Source organism: Cervus canadensis, chromosome 7, assembly GCF_019320065.1.
Source record: "Cervus canadensis isolate Bull #8, Minnesota chromosome 7, ASM1932006v1, whole genome shotgun sequence".
Classification (NCBI taxonomy): Eukaryota; Metazoa; Chordata; class Mammalia; order Artiodactyla; family Cervidae; genus Cervus; species Cervus canadensis.
Window position 1 is genome coordinate 19,147,240 of NC_057392.1, and position 22,192 is coordinate 19,169,431.

At 46.0% G+C, this 22,192-nt stretch overlaps 2 protein-coding genes across 2 annotated transcripts in view; both read left to right on the forward strand.

Moving 5' to 3' along the window:
- The window catches only part of FAM3B (FAM3 metabolism regulating signaling molecule B), a 57,039-nt gene extending 43,193 nt beyond the window's left edge, over positions 1–13,846 (forward strand). The window contains exons 4-8 of the mRNA XM_043474465.1: positions 7,561–7,619; positions 9,109–9,159; positions 10,224–10,311; positions 12,078–12,210; positions 13,603–13,846. Of these exons, the coding sequence (XP_043330400.1) occupies positions 7,561–7,619; positions 9,109–9,159; positions 10,224–10,311; positions 12,078–12,210; positions 13,603–13,692 (421 nt within the window). The 3' untranslated portion in view covers positions 13,693–13,846. The remainder of the gene's footprint in view (positions 1–7,560; positions 7,620–9,108; positions 9,160–10,223; positions 10,312–12,077; positions 12,211–13,602) is intronic.
- Positions 13,847–17,829: 3,983 nt separating this feature from the next.
- MX2 (MX dynamin like GTPase 2) overlaps positions 17,830–22,192 on the forward strand; it is a 36,821-nt gene continuing 32,458 nt past the window's right edge. The window contains exon 1 of the mRNA XM_043474460.1: positions 17,830–17,899. The gene's annotated coding sequence lies outside the window, so the exon portion shown is untranslated. The remainder of the gene's footprint in view (positions 17,900–22,192) is intronic.

Genomic DNA, 22,192 nt, shown 5'->3' on the forward strand with positions numbered 1-22,192 from the left:
GCTGTATGTCAGCTCTCCCCCTCTATGTTTATGATCTGTGCTTGGTTGAATCCACTAATATGGATCTGGCAGACACGAGGGTCAGCTATGCAACTTGAGCACTTGGATTTGGGTATCCATGGCAAATCCTGGAACCAACTCTTTGCATATACTGAGGGAGGATGATATGTCCTGTGAACTGTTCATATCTCTTGCCCATTTTATTCCAATCATTGGGCTTCTAAAATTGATTTCTTTATGTATTAAGGTAGTTAGCCCTTTTGTGTTGTAAAACTGTTCTCCATACTTTGCTTTTTATTTTTTAGACACCTTTTTTAAACATGCTTATCCATGAGTTCCTTGGTGGCTCAGATGGTAAAGAATCCACCTACAATGCAGGAGAGCTGGGTCTGATCCCTGGGTCGGGAAGATACCCTGGAGGAGGGAATGGCAAGCCCCTCCAGTATTCTTGCCTGGAGAATTCCTATGGACAGAGGAGCCTTGTGGGCTACAGTTCATGGGGTCACAAAGAGTCAGGCATGACTGAGTGACTAAGCACAGCACAACATGATTTAGTTTGGGCTTCCCAGGTGGACCAGTGGTAAAGAATCCTCCTGCCAAGGCAGGAGCCACGAGAGACATGGGCTCAATCCCTGGGTCAGGAAGATCCTCTGGAGTAGGAAATGGCAACCCACTCCAGCATTCTTGCCTGGGAAATCCCATGGACAGAGGAGTCCATGGGGTCACAAAGAATTGGACATGAATGCATGACTAAGCATGTCCATGCTTTAGTTAATATAGGACCTTTAACAAAGCCAATACGCCCCATATAGTGAAAGCAAAAATTTAAATATTTGAAAAGCAGTGAAAACAACCCAAGTATGAAAGCATCACACACACAAAAAAAAAACCCAAATATATCTCACATGTTAATAAGTGGCCTATAAACTGCCAAGAAGGTGATTCTTAGGTTGAATCACAGCACAAAAATCCCAAATTATGCTGTATATTAAAAACATGTACATACAAAAAGAATTGAGATCACAGGGCAAACCACTACCCTGAAAACTGGAAAGACAGGCAGATTCATAGAATCACAGCTTACCTGGAGCAGAGAGCTCAGCTGGAGCCAGCATTAGGTAGGAACCCTTAAAGGTGAAATGACTAACTGCTAGAGACTGAGCTTGGACAAGCCTGAGAGATTAACTCCTGGAAGCCAAGCCTTGGAGGGCTCCTCGGCCTTCCTGAGTTTTCCCTCCAAGAGCCCTATCAGGCTTTCAGAGTGAAGATCAAAGAAAAATGAAATCCCCTTGAGGTTCTGGCAGCAGGAGTGGAAAAGTGCTGTGCTGTGCTGTGCTAAGTAGCTCGGCAGTGTCTGACTCTTTGCAGCCCCATGGACTGTAGTCCGCCAGGCTCCTCTGTCCATGGGGATTCTCCAGGCAAGAATACTGCAGTGGGTTCCCATTTCCCACTCCAGGGGATCTTCCTATCCCAGGAATCAAACTCAGGTCTCCCGCATTGCAGACCAATTCTTTACCACCTGGGGCTTCCCCGGTAGCTCCGTTGGTAAAGAATCTGCCTGCAATGCAGGAGACTCTGGTTCAATTCCTGGGTCCAGAAGGTCTGCTGGAGAAGGGATAGGCTACCCACTCCAGTCTTCTTGGGCTTCCCTTGTGGCTCAGCTGGTAAAGAATCCTCCTGCAATGCAGGAGACCTGGATTCGATCTCTGGGTTGGGAAAATCCCCTGGAGAAGGGGAAAGGCTACCCACTCCAGTATTCTGGCCTAGAGAATTCTATGGATTGTATAGTCCATGGGGTCACAAAGAGTCGGACATGACTGAGCGACTTTCACTTTCACTTCTTTACCAACTGGGCCACCAGGGAAGTCTAAGAATACTGGAGGGAATCCCTTCTCCAGGAGATCTTCCCCAACCCAGGAATCGAACTGAGGTCTCCTGCATTGCAGGTGTATTCTTTACCGCGCAGAACTTCCAGGGAAGCCAGTGGAAAAAGAACCCTTTTGAAATATGTTCACAGTGTTCTGTTCTCTTTAACAACAGCCTGCCTTCAAGGGAAGTGGTTTTACCAGAGTCTAACCAATGTAGATTTTAACAAAGGCTAACCTGTGTTGGGAAGGGAAATACCCAACTCCAGGCCCCTCTGGCCTTTCTGTCTCACCTAAGGAGTGGAAGAAAAAATAAGTCACTTGTGAAGGCCACAACCCAGGGGCACAGGCTCACTGAGAGACTGAGATCTAGTCACATGACTAGAGAACACGTCCTCATCCGACATCTCATTACCACATAATAGGGCTCCTATAAAATAACAAAGGATTAAAGAAGAGAAGAACTGAAAGTCTCAAACCCAGTGTCGAAGAGTCTGTTGTTGTTCAGTCCCTAAGGCAAGTCTGACTCTTTGTGACCCCATGGACTGCAAGACACCAGGCTTCCCTGTCTTTCACAATCTCCTGGAGCTTGCTCAAATTCATGTCCATTGAGTCAGTGATGCTATCTAACCACCTCATTCTCTGTCGTCTCCTTCTCTTCCTGCCCTCAATCTTTCCCAGCATCAGGGTCTAAAAAGCCTATAGGGATACTCAAGAAGGCAGGGAGAAATGTTAGCCTCTGACACTTACGGCTATAGCAGAGAGTAAACACAACCCAACTCCTTGCCAGATGAACATAAAGTTCATGATAAACACCAAGTTATCTGTGTCTGCCTTTCAGCAAAAATAACAATGCTTATTAAAAGTAAAAACAACAATTTAAAGAGACTTAAAAAGCATCAGTCACTTACCCAAATATAGCAGAGATTTTGGAATTAACACAAAAGAAATATTAAAACAACTATGGTTAATAGTTTTTTAACCATAATAATTTTTCTTAGTAATATACTAAGAGCTGTAATGGAAAAAGTGGACAGAATGCAAGAACAAATGAGTAATGTAAGCAGAGACATGGAAATCCCAAGGAAGAATCAAAAGGATAAGGCGGAAATGAAGAACACCTTTGATGGGCTCATTAGTGGTCTAGACACATCCAAGGAAAGAATCAGTGAGCTTAAGAATGTGTCAGTAATACCTCCCAAACTGAGAAAAGGGGAAGAAAAAAAAAAAAGAAAAACTTGGAAAAACAAAAGAGAACATCCAACAATTGTGGGACAGCTTCAAAAGGTATAATATATGCAATAACAGTACCAGAAAAAGGAAAAGAGAAAGAAATATTTTAAGTAATACTGCTGAGAACCTTTCAAAATTAGACACAGACACCAAACCACAGGTTCAGCAAGCTCAAAGAATTCCAAGGAGGATAAATACCCTAAAATGTACACCTAAGTAAACTGTATTCAAACTAGAGAAGATTGAAGACAAAAAGAAAATCTTGAAACTAGCCGGGGGAGGGGGGAATAGCCAGAAAACAAAAAACACCTTACCTGGTGTTACCTTACCAAGATAAGAATTACATCAGACTTTTCTTCAGAAATCATGCAAGCAAGCAGAAGCCATGCAAGCAAGAAGAAATTGGAGTGAAATTTAAAGCAAAGTGAGCATACCATTTTAATTCCCTATCAATGTATAAGTTACAGTGAAGCCACTATATTTACCAATGCTTGCTATGGTCAGTTTTTCTACTTTAGACATGCTAATAGATGTGCAGAATGTGGTTTAAATTTGCATTTCTCTAATTACTAATAGTGTTGAGCCTCTTTTCATGTGTTTATTTGTTGTAAGTGCATTTTATTTTGTGAAATACCTATTCAAATCAGCTCATTTTTAATTGGGTTGTTTTCTTATTATTAATTTCGAGGTTTCTTTGTATATTTTGTATCCAGGCTCTTTATTAAATATAAGAGTTGCATACAGATTTTCCCATTTTGTGTCTTGTGTTCTTCTCCTAGCTGTGTTTTTCAAAGCCCAGAGAGCCTTAATTCTAATGAAATCTAATTTACCAGTTTTTTTCTTCTACAGAACATGTTTTTCATGGCATATCTAAAAACTTTCTGTCTAACCCAAGGTCACAAATTTTTTTCTCCAAAGTTTCTTTTAAACATCTGGAATTTTGATAGTTTTAGGTTTTTACTTTATATAAGATGATATATCCATTTTGAATTTTTTTTGAAAATGATGTGAAATATGAATCATAATCATTTAAAAACCTGGCTAACTAAGTGTTCTACCACCGTGTGTTCATCACACTGTCTTTCTCTACTGAATCCTCTATGGAAACTATTTCCATATGAGTTTTTGAGTCAACTTATAAATGTCTATACAAAAAACCAACTGGCTTTTTTTTAAATTGAGATTGCATTGGATCTCTAGATAATTTGGGGGAAATTGACATCTTGGTAATACTGAGTCTTTTACTCAGCTTCATTTATTTAAATTTAATTTGTCTCAGTAATGGTTTGTAGCATTCAGTGTATGCATCTTACAGACCTTTTGCCATTTTTAATCTCTAAACATCTCACACTTTTATGCTATTGTGCATAATTTTTAAATTAAAACCTAAAAATAAGTTTAAAATTTTAATTTCCAATTGTTTGTTGTTAGTATATAAAAGAAGTTGATTTGCATTGCTGTATAATATTGAATTGCATAAATATAGTACAATTTGTTTATTTATTCTCCTGTTGAATGACATTTGGGTTATTTCTACTCTGGAGTTGTGATGAATCACAGTGCTATAAATAGTTCTGTTCATACTTTTGCTGCATATATGCATATATTTTGGTTGAGTATTGGGGGTGGGGCATAAACACCCTTAGTTTCAATGACTAAGACTCATAAAACTAAATGAGAGTTAATACTACAGATAAAGTTTGTTATAGCAAAAGACACAGAGCAAAAGCTACTGAATGGTTTGCTGGTGAAGAATTTTCTAAATTTATGTCTCTTTCAAGTATCTTTATTTCATCTTCATTGCTAAAAGATTTTTTTTTCTGTGGTGAGTTGGCTATTATTTTTCTTTCAACCTATTCAAGAGACTGTTCCATTGTCTTCTGGCTTCTATTGTTTCTCTTGAGAGGTCAACCAACAATCGAAAAGCTGATAATGTGAAAGTAACTGTCTTTTTTTTCCCTGTCTGATTGCCTTAAAGATTTTTTTCCTTGTCTGTGGTTTTCAGTACTTGCACCTTCTTTGTCCATTGTTTTTGTTGCTTTATCTTGTTTGGAATTTATTTGGCTTCTTAAATATGTGCCTATTGAAGTCCTTCATCACATTTAATAAATTCTTCGTCATTGACTCTTCTGCCCCATTCACTTTCTCCCATACTTCTAAGACTTTTGATGAAACATATGCCAGACTTGATTACTATGTTCTCCGTAGAATACACTCCATTTGTTGTTTTCCATCTTTGTATCTCTGCCCTTCATTGTGGACAGAGCTGTTTTCTGTTTCCTGATTCTCTTTTCTACTGAATATAATCTGCCGTTAATTATTAATTTTAAATATTCTATTTTTAGAACTTTATTTTTCTCATCTATCTTTTTTTGTAGTTTCCAGTTCTGAAATCTTCAGTCTTATCTATCATCTTCTTAAACATATTAAGTATGGTAGTTTGAAAGTCTGTTTGATAAATCTACTATTTGTGGTCCATGAGTCCTTATCACCAGTTTTTTTTTGTTGTTGTTGGTTGTGTTGGTTCTTTATGTTGACTTCTCTCTTTACGTGCAGAATGCCAGACAGTGCATTTGGTGAATTGCTTTGCTTTGGGTTTTGTTGTTGTTGTTTATTTTGTCTTTTATTGAGGCATTAGATCGTATTATCTTCTTCTACTGAGGATTTTCTGTTTGTTTCTGCCAGGGATGCAGAACCTTTAGCAGAACAGAATGATCTGAATATATGTTAAGGATTGAGATTTATTTTTCTGAGCCACCCATTGGACTTAAAACTGCACCACAACCATGCAAGTTCTTTTTTTTTTTTTTTTTTTCTGATTCACTTTCACTTTTAGGATTCAATTCTTTTCGACCCTAACCCAAACAAACGTGGAAGGTTTATCAGGGCCCTCCTTTTGGTCGGCCCTGGCTTCCAACCTTTGTTCTCTTTGCCTCAGATGGTTGTCAGAAATGCTACTCATCTTTTGTACTTTCTCTGAAATCAGCAAATGCTCCTAGTATTAAAATGACTTTAAATGCTGGTCTCACCACCTTGAAACTTAGCCTTCTCAAAAATCTTAGCCTAAGAATGCTTTACTACTTATTAGGTAATCTAGCATACTTTAGCAGATCTTTTTTTTTTTTTTTAAGTTCCATTTAAAAACATTTCCCTATGAGAGAATAGGTTTATTACCCATTTTTTCTTTCTTCAGATTTTTATAGGATATTCTCTAAAATTGCCCCCTAAAAGCTCCCTCTCTGCAGAAGGACTTAGTTTGGAAGATCCACAGGGACTTTTGGTAAGCATGTCAAGAACAGAATATTCCAGGGCCATATTTACTGTTCTAAAGCATCAAAAGAGGAGGACAGCTTTCAAATTCTTTTTATGAAGCTATCGTATCATTGATTCTAAAACTTGACAGAGGATGCATGCACACATACAGATGGACACACACACACACACAATTCTCAAGGTCTTCAGTAATGCTTCCCATTTCCAGGAAAGTCAGTTTTCTCCCTGGTTTTAAGGCATAATCCCCTTGAAGCTGGGCATTTCATAGTCTCCAATTTAAAAGTAAAAATTAAGTGAGGTAGTGAAAGGAATTTATTTAAGGAGATAAACAGGGTTACTTTTTGTGGTTGGATAAAAGGATTCTTTGTTGTTCAGTCATTCAGTCATGTTCGACTCTTTGTGACCCCATGGACTGCAAAATGCCAAGCTTCCCAGGCATCAGCAAAAGCTCTGAGTGGTGAGGGGAACAGGATGAAGAGAAGCTGACACCAGAGTTGGATCAGACCCAGTTCTTTTCATCCACCTCTTGTACCTCATTTTTTCCAGCCAGCCAGGCTGAATGTGTCAGTCATGTTTGCCAGCCCCTTCTCTTATGTGTCTCACATCCCATCCATTGTCGAAGCCCAGCAAGTATACATCTTCACTATCTCTCTACTTTGCCGTCTCCTTTCTCTTCCCATTTCTCATCTCCTCATTCATGGTCCAGTAAACTTTCATTAGACTACGCAAGTAACCAGGTAGAGTATGTGCGTGTGTGTGTCTCCAGACTTTCTGGCTCCTAATGCATTCTATTGGTGGTTGTTCTCCATATTTATATAGTTTGAAAACGAATGCCCTCCCATGAGGAGGTTAACACTTCAGTGAGACAGTGTTTGCAGAAAGGCTGTGCTAAGCAAACACTGGCATTTCTCTCCCTGGCTGTTTGTGTAGATTATGAGACTATATGCAATTCCCAAGTTCTCTGAGGGATTCCATCTACAGACATGGGTGTGGGGATGGATATGCATACACCAAGTGTAGGGATGACTTTCAAGGGATCTGGGCCAAAGCCAGTGTGTATCTACAAGGAAATGATAAGTGACAAAGGATAAACAGTAATTCTGCCAAGAGAAGATCTTATAGAGCAGGGAGGGCTGCTCACTGCTTAGTAAGAAAGGAGTTCTGTGATTGATGCTTATTTACATTTCAGGCTCATAGGAGAAAAGACTGGGAATGTTGCAAGAGGAATAAACATCGCCGTTGTCAACTGTAAGTTATTAAATGTTGTCTTTAAAACACCTCTAAAAGCTTTGTGTTTGGGCATTCTGTGGTACTGTGGGTTTCTTTATTTTTGCACACTGTTTAGGTTTATATTTTAATGCATTTAAGAGTATATATTTAACTATTTTGACAATGCCTCACTTTGTAAGTTTGTGATTCTTCCCCCCCAAAAAATGAAATCAGATATAAATTTACTAAGTTTTATTGGTGTATAATTGCAATGTTGTGTTAGTCTCTGCTGTATGATATAGTGAATTAGCTATGTGTGTATACATATCCTCTGCTTCTTGGGCTTTGCTTCCCCCATCCCACCCTTCTAGGTCACAGCACCAAGCTGAGCTTCCCGTGCTTTATAGCAGAGTCCCACTAGCTATTTATTTTACATATGGTATTGTATATATGTCCTAAATTTCCAACAACAGATGAATGGATAAAGACAGTGTGGTACAGCCACTGAAAGGAACAAAATAGGGTCATTGGTACAGATGTGTGGGCCTGGAGTTTGTCATACAGAGTGCAGTCAGTCAGAAAGAGAAAAACAAGTATCCTGTATTCGCGCCTATCTGTGGAATCTAAAACGACTTTAAGAAGAAGAAGAAGGACCTGCAGAAGTCAGAGCTAAACCAGGGCGAGCAGACCCGAGAACACGGACAGCCTGGGGCTGGGCCTCGTCTTTGCTCTGCTTCCTGGTGGCCGAGCAGAGGGTGACGCCAGTTCCTATCTTGTCTGACGAAAGGACCTCAGAGGAGCGCGGCCTGACCTCCTCTGAGGCCTGGAAAAGAACACCTGTCACTCTTGCCACTGGGACCCCTGACAGTAAGGATGGTAGCAGGTTTGGGGAAGGGGCTTCCAGTGCGGTCTGTCCCTGTGAGCAAGGTGAGCACAGACTCCTGTGATACCAGGCTGTAGGAACCTAGGAATGTGTGCCAGCTCTGATAATCAGGCAAGAAAATATATAGAGGGAGTAGAAAGGGCTGAGGGTGGGCCTCTTCTCAGGAAGAGGCAGGTGCGCTGGGCAAGAGCATGGATGAGAATCTAACTGGAAGCAGGCGGGAGAGAGGCTCCGGGCAGATGAGGTGCCCTGCCTTCCTGACCCACATCATCGGGGGCCCCTCCAGGGAAGGCGGGCCTTTCCTTTAGGTGGGACCAGGCATCATGCTTCCTAGAAGACAGGGAGAAGGAACACACCATTTTCAGAACTTTGGTATTGTTGTTCATTCGCTCAGTTGTATCCAGCTCTTTTGGACCTCATGGACCTCATGCCTGGAATTCTCCAGGCAAAAATCCTGGAGCAGGTTGCCATTTCCTCACCTGTGGGATCTTCCAGACCCAGGCATTGAACCGGTATCACCTTCACTGGCAGGCAGGTTCTTTACCTCTGAGCCACCAGGGAAGCCCATTTTCAGAACCACAGTACCACGCATGCACCCTGAGTCTCCATGAACCTTCTTTCAAAAGCTGTTTCTTTCATTTCCAGATGTGACTGGGAAAGTGATAGCAACACAGTATTTCGATATGTACGAAGGTGGTAAGAAAACTCTTTTCCTCTTAAAATGAATTATATCGAATTAAAATGAATTAAGATCAAAAACCCACAATCAAAAATGTCAAACGTTCTTATTTTGTCTACCAAGAAAGCTGCCAGAAGCGCACATGAGTACTCTAGAGTGGCCTGATGTAATCCTTGTGGTCTCTGAGTGTGTACACTTAAGTTGGAAGGCATGAGCTAGAGCGTGTCTCTTCTCTGCTCACACTTGTCCTGGAACTTTGATTCTGCTCCTTCATCAGATAAAAGAAGAGAGAAAACATCTCTTTTTGTTTTAAACCAGAATAACATGCTCAGTATCCAGTCCTGAATGTCATCATATGTATTGTTGTCTTCCCTGTGATGGGCTTGTTGGTCTGCATGATCCTGGAGACCACGTGCCCACCCTCCTCCAATGATCCCTCCATTCTGGGCTCTGAATCTCCACTGCAGTTATTTTTATTTAACCCTGATAATTAACAGAAACAAGTCTTTGTAAAGATAACGGAGAGGAACAATTAAGAAGCTATCCCCAATGCCCTGGGGAATGCTGTGTTTTCACTCTGTCATTAAACTTGATCCTAACTATAAATGACAAGCTCCAATGGTAAATAACGGGATTTGAGCTGAACCTTTGTTTTCTCCCTGTAAGAAACAGAAGGGTCTCTCAGCAAAGACTTACCTGTCCGGGTCAGGCGTGTATGTCTCCCATTGATCTTCAGTGTCCTGGAGCCACTCAGCTCTGAGATGGTCACACCAGATCTGGTACTTTCTCAGTGATTGTAGAGAAAAGTCCACCTGTTCTGTGAAATCATTGCTGGTTGGTTTGAGAGTCAAACTCACAAGAGTCTTTATGATCTGATCGTGCTGCCCACCTCACGTGGCCCCAGCATGGAACCCAGGTCATTTACTATGAGGGCACTAGAAGATCAGGTGCATGGTAGAGAGACAGCTCTAGAATCAGAGGATTCAGAACACAGAGCACAGAGTTGAGAGCAGAACAACCTCTAGGGTCACAGCCTCAGCTGATGGAGAAGGTCCTAAATCAATGTACATTGACCCGGCAGATAACTCTGGACCGATGACAAACTTTATTCAGAGCGCTCCCTCGAAGTCCCTGCTCTTCATGGTAACCCACGATGACGGCAGCAGCAGGTGAGTGTACAGTTATATCACGGCAGGGGCCAGAGTCAGAGATGCCAGCTGAGGGCAGAGTGCCAGCTCTGTCAGGGTCCCTCAGGACATCCTTTGGGAGAGAACAGAGCTCCAAGGAACAGGAGGCTTCTTTAAGGAGAAGGAATGGGCGGCCATGATGAACAGATTGCATTTCCAGAAAAATGATGAGCTGGTGGAGCACATGAATCTTAGAAATAAGAACTATTTCCAGGTAGCAAGACAAATTCCTCACTGACAGTAAATAAGATAGCAAAGCTAACCCTTGGCCAGAGAGCTAAACGCAGAGTGGGACATACACACACACACACACACACACACACACACAAGTGCACTCATCTGCAGTGCTTTTATGAGAGAGAACGTGACCTGGCTCAGAGCTTTCCACATGTGCTCTTCTAGGTAAACATGTGCTTCTTCACTGCACAACTTCCGAGAACCTCCCAGTGCCAATTTGCATTGTGACTTCCCAAGACGGGACTCCTGAACAAGACATTTCCCAGACGTGTTTGAATTCAGATCCTCTTCTTTAATAGAGTATCTTCCCCGGGTGGAAATTCTTCGGCATATGCTTTGAAAAACTTGGATTTAGCCCACTTAGGAAAATCTGAGCTTATTGTTTTTCTTTTCCTTTCTGCCCTCTTTCCTTTATGAGCTCTAAATGGCAGCTTTCTACAAAGTAAGATTGTTTAGGGCTTCCCTGGTGGCTTAGCTGGTAAAGAATCCGCCTGCAATGCAGGAGACCTGAGTTCGATCCCTGGGTTGGGAAGATCCCCTGGAGAAGGGAATGGCAACCCACTCCAGTATTCTGGCCTGGAGAATTCCATGAACTGTATAGTCCGTGGGGTTGCAAAGAGTCTAACGCGACTGAGCGACTTTCACTTTCAAGATTGTTTAGGTCTTTTTTTTTCTCTTTTTTGATACTGACTTTTGTGAATATGAAAGATACAGTTTTGACATTTGTTTTCATCTTTCAGCATTTTCTGTTTGCTTTATTCTGTGGTCAGTAAACAGGCAGCAGCAAGGACTGGAAATTATGTTGTTTAGGGGTGAGGATAATTGGACCGTGAGACCCAGGGCTTTTCAGAATTGAGAATTAAAACTCTGTGCCCCAGATTGACTCTAAAAGGGTCTTTTGTTGTTGCTGCTAAGTCGCTCAGTCGTGTCTGACTCTTTGTGATCCCATGGACTACAGCACTCCAGCCTTCCCTGTCCACTATCTCTCAGAGTTTTCTCAAATTCATGTCCATTGAGTTTTTTATTCCTCATCTAACCATCTCATCCTCTGTCGCCCCCTTCTCCTCCTACCCTCCATCTTTTCAAGCATCAGGGTCTTTTCCAAAGAGTCCTGAATGTGGCCTTATGTGTAACTAGAGGCTTCCTGAATGGCTCAAGCAGTAACGAACCCGCCTGCCAATGCAGGAGACACAGGTTCGATCCCTGGGTCAGGAAGATCCCCTGGAGAAAGAGATGGCAACCCACTCAGGTATTCTTGCCTGGGAAACCCCATGGACAGAGAATCCTGGCAGGCTACAGCCTGTGGGGTTGCAAAGAGTCGGACACGCCTGAGCACACACGCACACAGAGATGTTACACTCAGCCAGTGTTCACACCTCTCTCCTGCCCTGTGCCCCAGGATAGCAGGTGCTGCTTTAGAAACCTGTCCTAGGACCAGACTGTGTTCCAGAGTACACAACCGAGTCTGCAGGTGAGACATTCACAGGCGTCTCCCCTTTTCGTCCCCCCAGGCTGAAGGAGGATGCCAAGAAGGCCATAGAAGCCCTGGGAAGTAAAGAGATCAGGAACATGCGGTTCAGGTCAAGCTGGGTGTTTGTGGCAGCAAAAGGCTTTGAACTTCCTCCAGGAATTCAGAGAGAAAAGGTGAGTGATTGTTAAACATCCCTTCTTCTCAAACAGTTACCGTAAGTCCTAGCAATTCCACTCACAGATGCACAGCCAAGAGAACAAAAACACATGTTCACACAAAATCTTGCACAGGAATGTGCTATTATTCCTAACAGCAAAAAAGCAGGAACAACCCAGATTGGATGAATGGACTTAAAAATGTATAAATAAAATAGATGTAAGTGCACACTGAAATATTACTCGGGCACATAAAGAAATGAAGTATTGATATATTCTGTGACATGAGTGAACCTTGAAAACATACTAAGTGAGAAAACCAAATACAAAACGCCATATACGGTGTGAGTCCATGTGAATGAAATTTATGTAACAGTCAAAACCAGAGAGAGAAAGTAGATTAGGAGCTGACTGGGCTGTGGGGCATGGTGAGAGGGTATGTGCTTTCTTGTTTCAGGGATGAAAATGTTTTCATTTGTTTGTTTTGCCAGGATGTGGCTTGCAGGATCTTAGTTCCCTGACCAGGATTTGAATCCAGACTCTAGTAGTGAAAGCACCAATTCCTTACCACTAGACTGCCAGGGAATTCCCAGAATACGTTTTAAAATTGAGTGTGATGATGCTTTCATGTCTCTGTGAATATACTGAAAACCACTGAGTAACCACTTTATCATTAAAACCACTAAACTTTAAATAGATGAATTTTATAGATATGCAACAAGCAACACAGGTTTACTATATAGTACAGGGAACTATAGTCAATATTTTGTAATAATCTATAACAGAAAATAATGCGAAAAATAATATATGTGTACGTGTATAACTGAATCACCTTGCAGTGTACCTGAAACATAAGTCAGTTATCAGTTCAGTAGCTCAGTCGGTCTGACTCTGTGCAAGCCCATGGACTGCAACACACCAGGCTTCCCTGTCCATCACCAACTCCCCGGGCCTGCTCAAACTCTTGTCCATCAAGTCAGTGATGCCATCCAACTATCTCAACCTCTGTCATCCCCTTTTCCTGTCTTTAATCTTTCCCAGCACCAACATCTTTTCCAATGAGTTGTTCGTCACATCAAGTGGTCAAAGTATTGGAGCTTCAGCTTCAGCCTCAGTCCTTCCAATGAATATTCAGGCTTGATTTCCTTTAGGATGGACTGGTTTGATCTCCTTGCAGTCCAAGGGACTCTCGAGAGTCTTCTCCAATACCAAAGTTCCAAAGCATCAATCCTTCGGCACTCAGCCTTCTTTATGGTCCAACTCTCACATCCATACATGACTACTGAGTAGGCTGGAGCAAATCCCATTCTAGCGAGTGATCCTCTTTTCTGATTTTGCTCACAGCTGGCACATTAAGCATTGCTGATTAGATGAATGGATAAATTAAATCCTTTTCTTTCCTTTGCACAGATCAACCACTCAGATGATGCGAAGAACAGGTATTCTGGCTGGCCAGCCGAGATCCAGGTAGAAGGCTGCATACCAAAAGGGCCCAGCTAACATTGCCCCGCCTCGACAAATGGGCTTTTTATAGACAAATGCATCCTGAATGGACTGCGGCCCTTCTCCAATGGTCAATATTTGATGAATATTTCAGGTTTGTCAACCAACCAATCAGAATATTTGCCAGTTGTATAAAATCTTGTCCCACAGACTTTTTATGCCAGTGTTTATAGAGTGAAGATGTTGAGCTGAAATGCATGGTCGTGCTCAAGAGGATTCAGTGACGTCACCTGGGAAGGAGAGGATTAGGGGAAGCAGCCCCTGCCTGTTAAGGTGTGGAGCTATTTTATCATCAGATCCAAGTTTGACCCGTGTGGTCCAGATAACTCTGCAGAGAGAAAACCTTTATTCTCCGACCACAGAGCACACCCTCCTTATGGACGGTCATCTCATAGGGACAATGAGCAGTAGCCATAGGGCTTAGCCACCTTCTTGGGTCAACCTTCTTGAGCTCTCCTTGCAGGTCCCTGAACTTATTCATTCATCCCACAAATCTGGGTGCACCTAACTCGGGCACAAGCAATACGATGGTGAAGAGATTCAGTGTCTGCGTCCACGCAGGGGTGTTCTCCAGTGGCACCTTGTTTAACAGGATGGGGAGGAGGGATCTCTGATGGGCCGGGCAGGCAGGGGCTGCTCTCAGGAGGACCACCGTACAACCCTGACTTCCTAGGAGGCACACTGTAGATCCACATGCCAAGATGCCCAGCGCCTTGGGGTTAAGAAAATCAAGTCATTGCCAAGTGCTCTTTCTGACCTCCCTCCCAAACCTGGCTCCCAGAAATGATAGGAGACTTTGATGCCAGCTTGATAGTGCTTATCTAGCCTCCAGTTTCTCACCTATCCATAGAGGGGTTAGAACAGATGAACGATTTTCAAGTACTTTTATCAGCAGGCCTCCTTTTAAAAACACGGCAGCACGTGGCACCCTGAATTTCAGCATCCTTGCAGGATCCGACTCCCCAGGTCTCAGTGACTGACAGCAGCACTGAGTCCTCTGTGGTTGTAGGTGGGCTGAAGGACAGTGGAGGCTCAACTCTGAGCGTGGGGGCCAGGCTGAAGGAGGGTCCCTATCGGAAATGGAAGCCAGAGAGAGCGAAAGTGCAGATGTTTGCCAGAGCTCCTGCCAGGACAGGTGTGAGCCCTCATCATTGCACCCTGCTGCCAACCAGGGGGAACACATCAGCCTCTTGGCAGTGGGTGGGGGGGGTGACCATGGACCCCTCAGGGATCCTGAGTCTCTCTCTGCAGAGGAATCTGCAAACCACTCGGTGGGATCTTGGCTGGGGCCCTGTTACAGGCTAGACTCTATTCCTCCCTAACTCGTGAGTTGAGTCATAACTGACCGGCAGTACCACAGAATGTGACCTTGTGTGGAAATAGGGTCACTGTTGGTGTAATAAGTTTGAGTCAGGTGGCCCCTATCCAGTGTGACTGGTGTCCTAAGAAAAAGGAGAAATTTGGACACAAACAGGCCATCAGAGAGAACCCCCTTCTGGGCTCTGGACCACCTCAGAGGAGGCCTGGAAGGGACCTTGAGGGTCAGTGAAAAGGCAGCAGAATGGAGGCCCCGGGAGGGTGGGGGCTGGAGGAGGGAGGGGTGATCAGGACGAGCACGGAGGACTTGGAGGGCAGCGGGACTCACGGTGGGCGCCTGCCACAGCACACTTGTCCAGACCCACCGGGTGTCCAACCCCAAGAGTGACCCTAGTGTAAACCGTGGGCTCTGCGTGATGACAATGTGTCAGCGTGGAGGTCACCCCTCTGGAGGGGGCGGTCAACAGTGGGGAGGCTGTGCCTGTGGTGGGGGGTGAGGCAGGGAGTCTAGGGGAAATCTCAGAATCTCTGTGTCTTCCTCTTTTTACTGTGAACCTAAAACAAATAAAGTCTATTACAAAACCAAGCTGTCAAGGAAACTGAGACACAGATGGGCAGTCACCCGTCCTGAGCGTCTGTCCTCTCTCCCCAGACGCCCCCACCCTTCCCCCATGTGGAAGTGAGCCTGAGCCTCCTCTACCCCCACCCCCACTCTCCCGGCCGGGCCAGCACCCCCTCTCTGCTGCTGGAGAGTGGGTGGGCCTGCAAGGACTGCTCCTCACACGAGAGGGCAGGGCCTCTAACCTCCACCCTGTGAAGGGCAGGCACTTGCTGAGCTCTAAGAATCCCTATTACCAATATGCCTGGACTTTTGACAGGCTTCCCTGGTGGCTCAGCGGTAAAGAACCGGCCTGTCAATGCAGGAGATGCGGGTTCAATCCCTGAGTCGGGAAGATCCCCTGGAGAAGGAAATGGTACGCTCAAATATTCTTGCCTGGAGAATCATCATGGACAGAGGAGCCTGGTGGGCTGCAGTCCAAGGGGTCTTAAAAGAGTGACTGAACACACACACACACACACACACACACTGGACTTTAGACATCACTGATGCAGAAATGGAGCTTGTTCCTGTCTAAGGAGCTGAGACCCTCTATTGCCAGCAGCCCTTTGTCACCCTCTAGCCCGGACACTGACACTACCCACCCAGGCCTGTCCTCCGTCCACGGGCACCACGCATGCATGAGGGCTGACAGCCTCCTAGCACCTGCCCTGAGATGGGTCACCATCATCCCCCACCCCCACCCCTGCACCACTGGAGTAAGGGGGGTCCAGACAGTGAAGAGCTGGGGGATTGCCACCCACAGTGGCCTCTGCTACTCCACCACCCTGCACAGACACACACTTAGAATCTCGCCTGTGCACAGGCTCCCAGTTCCTCACCTCCTTAATCCATTAGCAGGGGAGACACTGCATGGTCTCCTCTGCACAACGAGAAAGCAAACTCAGAAGGAGCGGTCCTGCTGAGGGTGTTTGAGCACCCGGACCATCCCTTCCTCAGAGGGTCCGTGGGCCGGGTGGGATGCGGGACCCCGGCCAGGGGTCATCACCAAGGTCCCGCCCGAATCCCCGGACAGTAGCTTGTGAACTAGTCCGGTGCCTTGATGCTGCTGAGGCCCCGAACCTTCCCGGAGAGCCTTCCTGAGGGGTGTGCCAAGGAGGGGTGCTGTGCTGCTGGGGAGGGTGGATCCTCAGCCGCCTCCTCAGGCGAACTTCCCTCGCTCCCTCTGTGGAAGGGGTCCCACTCTGTCTGGCCTCTGCGGTGTCTTCCCTGTGCCTTTCCTGGCACTGCAGAGGCATCCACCCTCTGACACAGCTGATGAATCAGAAAACTCGCTGCAAAGTCAGCTGTCCAGTTCTTCCCTCCGTCTTCCCTCTCTGCCCAGGAGCCTCTGGATGGATGACCTGGGCATCAGGTCCTGCAGGACGCAGACCCTGGAAACTATCCCCAGGACCTCTTAATGTCAGGCTTTGAAAACCATCTTTTAAGCCTCCAAATTTCTTCTTTAGAGGACATTTTGCCCACAAGTCAGGTGAATGAGCAAAAAAGTGCTTGGGATTCATTTTCTTAATTTTCTAAGATTTTTTGTTTTGTTTTGGAAAGCCCTATGGGTGTGACGTTGAGATGGAGGCAGAATCCCCCCATCCTGTGCCAGCCCCAAACCCCCAGGGCTCCTTGGGGCCCCCCATACTTTGGTGGTGGGGGTGCCCAACTCACTCACGCTTCAGTCACAGCGAAGGGAGGGCTTTGGGACCCCGGGGGGTGCGTGCCTGTAGCTTTGCAGGTGAAGTAACCCGCACAGGACCAGGAAGTCAGGCTCACTCCTGGGAACCAGCCCAAGTGTGAGGGTACGCACCGCACACCTACGTGAGGGAGGCTGTGGGGGTTGTGGATATCCCTTCCTGGCATGTTCAGAGCTTAATACGGGCAGAGAGTGGCAGGACACAGAAAAGTCAGAAAGTCCTTCTGGACAGTGCTTATGCTAAGTGACCCGTTCTCCAAGTGTGGTTGGCCCCAGCCTGCCTGCCGAGAACCTGTTAGCCCAGTTACCCACCTCCCGCCCCACCCCCTCCCATGAGTTCACAAGCCCACCAGGAGACTCTGATGCAGCTGGAGTCTGAGGACCACTGTGTGAAGCACCAGGAAATGGATGGATACTTCAGGTTTCGTTTCTGTGGCAGGCTAATGGTTTCATTTTTGTGGCAAGTCATTAGTTTCATTTCCTTTGCTTCTGGGAAAGGAAACCACGAGGGGAGGAGGGATCCTTTAAAAGGAAAGGGAGGAATAGGCAGAGATGACTTTGCCGGCCTCCCTCCTACAGGTGCACAGGTAAGAGCTGGGTCAGTGCGGGGAGGGCTACCTAAATGCTTCTTCCTGCAGCAGATCTGCATTTCTATTAAAAGCGGCTCCTGTTAAACGTGGCTTGTGCCAGAAGGCTGGAGGCAGAAAGATGATGTTTCTGAAGCTGCCTGCGTTGTGTGCTGGTGCTGGCCCCTAGCCATCCCTGAATGCACGCTCTAGAAAGGAAGCGGCGGGACTGGGAGCACAGGGGGTGCCCATCTCCCCGAGTCTGGCCAAAGACCTTGTGACCACTCAGAAGTGGCTTCTGGAACTTCCATGGAAGTTGTACATCCTGAGGAGGGGAGAGAGTTTCATGCTCTGTGAAGCTGTGATTTAGAATAAGAAATATATTAACTATAGTCACCTTGCTGTACCTTGCATCTCCACAGCTAATAATACTGTGTAGCATTTTAGAAAGTTGCTAAGAGAGTAGAAGGCTTCCCAGGTGGTAGTAGTGGTAAAGAACCCTCCTGCCCGTGCAGGAGACTCAGGGGATGCAGGTTCAATCCTCAGGTTGGGAAGATCCCCTGGAGAAGGGCATGGCAACTCACTCCAGTATTCTTGCCCAGAGAGTGCCATGGACAGAGAAGCCTGGGAGGCTACAGTCCATGGGGCTGCAAAATAGTCAGACACGACTTAGAGACTAAACAATAACAACAAAAAGGGCAGATCTTCAAAGTCCTCATCACAAGAAAAAAAAGTAAGTATGAGGATAGATACTAACTCATCCAGGTGACTATTTCCTAATATTCACAATTGCAGGGGAAAAGGAGAGATTATTTGGTCTGTGTTGGGCTTCCCAGGTGGCTCAGATGGTAAAGAATCCGCCTGCAATGCAGGAGCCTCGGGTTCGATCCCTGGGTCGGGAAGATCCCCTGGAGAAGGAAACGGCAACCCACTCCACTACCTTGCCTGGAGAATCCCATGGAGGGAGGAGCCTAGTAGGCGACAGTCCACGGGGTCGGAAAGAGTCGAACACAGCTGAGCGACTTCACTTTCACTTTCAGTTCCAGCCTAATGGGTGTTCCTAAAACCCTCAGAAGGAAGGAGAGCATCCGCTTCTGTTAATGCTAATCAGGTGGTGTCAGGTCCCCGTGTTACGTTAATGAGGTAGGAGCCGGTTGCCTAGGTGAGCGATCACGTGACAGAGGACTGGCGCTTCCAGCCACTCCCCATCTCCCGGAAGGGAAGCAGGGCAGGAGATTGAGTTCAATCTCGGATAGTCAGCGATGGAATCACTCAGGTCTATGGAATGAAGCCGCCTTACAACCGGAGAGTGTTTGGAGGGCTTCTGGAGCGCACTGGAGATGCGGGACAGCGGTGCTCGCAGAGTGGAAGCTCCACCCTCGTCCTGCGCCTGCGCTCTGCATCTTCTCCGTCTGGCTTTTTCTGAGTTGGGCTTCCCTGGTGGCTCAGCTGGTAAAGAATCCACCTGCAATGACGGAGACCTGGGTCCAATCCCTGGGTTGAGAAGATCCCCTGACGAAGGAAAAGGCCACCCACTCCAGTATTCTGGCCTGGAGAATTCCGCGAACTCTATAGTCCATGAGGTCGCAAAGAGTAGGACATGACTGAGCGGCTTTCACTTTTCCTGAGTTGTGTCTGTGTGCATGCTATTTCCCTCAGTCGTGTCCGAATCTTTGTGATCCCATGGACTGCAGCTCACCAGGCTCCTCTGTCCATGGAGTTTCTCCGGGCAAGAATACTAGAGTGGGTTGCCGTGCCCTCCTCCAGGGGATCTTCCCCACCCTGGGTTCGCACCGTGTCTCTTATGTCTCCTGCATTGCAGGCAGGTTCTGTAAAGAACTAGCGCCACCTGGGAAATCCTTTTATAATAAACCTGTGATCTAGTCAGTGAAAGGTTTCTGCTTTAGCAGATTATTCAAACGCAAGAGGGGCGGTGGGATGAGGTGGGGGGTGTCCTTGCTAGCGGTTTGCATCTGAAGTGGGCAGTGTTGACTGGGGGGAAAATGCACATGAGAGTTGTGAGTTAAGTTTTATTGGGGGCAAAATGAGGATGATAGCCTGAGAGACAGCATTTTGGATAGCTCTGAGGAGCTGTGACAAACAGCTAGTGGGGAAGTCAGTAATATATGATTATAGTGAAGGGCGTATGTGCAATCAAGCACACATTTCGGCAGAAGCTCACTGCTAGTCACGAGGAGCAGATGTCACCATTAGTGATTTTAGTGCTTTTCTAGATATGAGGAGATGCAAGAATTGTGCTCATAAAATCTTCTCCGGAAAATATCAAACTATCTGAAGACCTGTTCTGCCAGTTTATCCCAGAGCACAGAGGGCCTTGCTCCTGATCTCCATCCTGAACTACTTTCAGGGGAGCAGCTGCAGTGGCCCAGGATTTAATCCTTGTAGAATTAGGTGTGTGCGTGTGTGTGTATGTGTGTGTGCTCGGTCACTCAGTTGTGTCCAACTGTGACCCCATGGACTATATCCCAACAGGTGCCTCTGTTCATAGGATTTCCCAGGTAAGAACACTGGAGTGGGATGCCATTTCCTTCTCCAGGGATCAAACCAGAATCTCCTGCATCTCCTGCATTGGCAGGCATATTCTTTGCCACTGTGCCACCTGGGAAGCCTAGAGACAGATGACAAATGCCAGTTTGTAATTAGCAGCAGGATGAGGTGGGGGCGGGTGATAGGGTGAGCCTCATCTGATAATAGTCCTGTGGTATCCACTGTCATCTCCCGGTAGATAGTGTCCGAATTTAGTCAACTGTTTGATGATATATAGAATGACACACACTTTCAGAATCATAATTGAAGCCCCAAAGCCTGTTCTCAGAGCTTCAGGATCCCTCTTGCTTGAGGCAGGGGTGGCCAAGAGGGCTCCTGACACTGTTTCTCTCGAGGGGCAAGGACACCTGCTTTCTAGCATTTGCTGATTCCCGTTGTAGCATGAACTGGTGGATTATTATGCCTTCAGAATTTTACTTAGAGACAGATATGATGCCAAGTCCACCCAGCAAAGAAAGGCCTTGAGGGGAACAGATAAGGTATAAACCACTATGCCTTTGAACTGTGGTGCTAGAGAATACTCTTGAGAGTCCCTTCAACAGCAAGGCGATTAAACCAGTCAATCCTAAAGGAAATCAACCCTGAATATTCATTGGAGGGACTGATACTGAAGCTGAAGTTCCAATAATTTGGCCACCCAATGCGAAGAGCTGACTCATGAGAAAAGACCCTGATGCTGGGAAAGCTTGAGGGCAGGAGGAGAAGGGGACGACAGAGGATGAGATGATTGGATGGCAACACTGACTCAATGGACATGGATTTGAGCAAGCTCCAGGAGATTGTGAAAGAGGGAGCCTGGCATGCTGCAGTCCATGGGGTCGAAGAGAGTCAGACACGACTGAGTGACTGAACATCAATGGTATGTGAGTGTCCTAGGGTTGTTATGGCACAGTAACCCAGGCTAGAGGGCTTAAAAAATGAAAATTTAGTCTCTCCCAGCCCTGGAGGCTGGAAGTCTGAGATGGAAGCATTAGCAGGGCTGGTTCCTCCTGAGATTCTGCGTAGAGTCCATCCCTGTCTCTTCCAGCTTCTCCTCATTGCCAGCACTCCTTGGCACTACTGGGGGAAAATATCTGAGGATGCTTCCAGCAGGATGAAAAAGAAAAAGCAGAGGCCTTTTCATGGGATCATACTTTCTCTAGACACTTGCTGAAGGGTCAGGTATTTTGTAAGACAATGAATTTCGTGGGGGAGACTGGCCCCATGGGAAACTATTCAGATGTGGAACAGAGAAAAGGCTAAACCTCAGGGACTCAGAGAAATGAAGAACAGGAAGATGCAAAACAGCTGTAAAAACCCAGATTTAGTTTTAGTCCCCAACCAGTGGGAGGGGCTGGCTGAGAGTGTTTTCCTCTAAAGCTAGCCTCAGCCACAGGGCACTTGAGGGCTGCATGCCAGCAATTCCTGGCCAGGAAGTGCCTGCTTCATCCCCCCACAGCCCCACACATCGGGAATCAGCTGACTGTGACTGTAAGGTTGGGGTTGCCTGTAAGACTGGCCTTCTGCCCAACACTCAGCTGAGCAGTCTTACTGCCCTTCATCCACAAGAGGGAACAGAGGTGCTGTCTTAGGATTTCAGCACAGAGATAAGGGTGCTCCCACCACTGGACATCCTTTGCAGGGCTCCCCCAGGAGCAGGGATGAGCCTGTGGGGGGGGGGGTCTCCCTTTTTTAGGGTCTCCAGGTCAGTGGAGCTCACCGCTTAGAAAAGCACAGGTAGAAGACTTCACCTCCTTCCAACCCAAA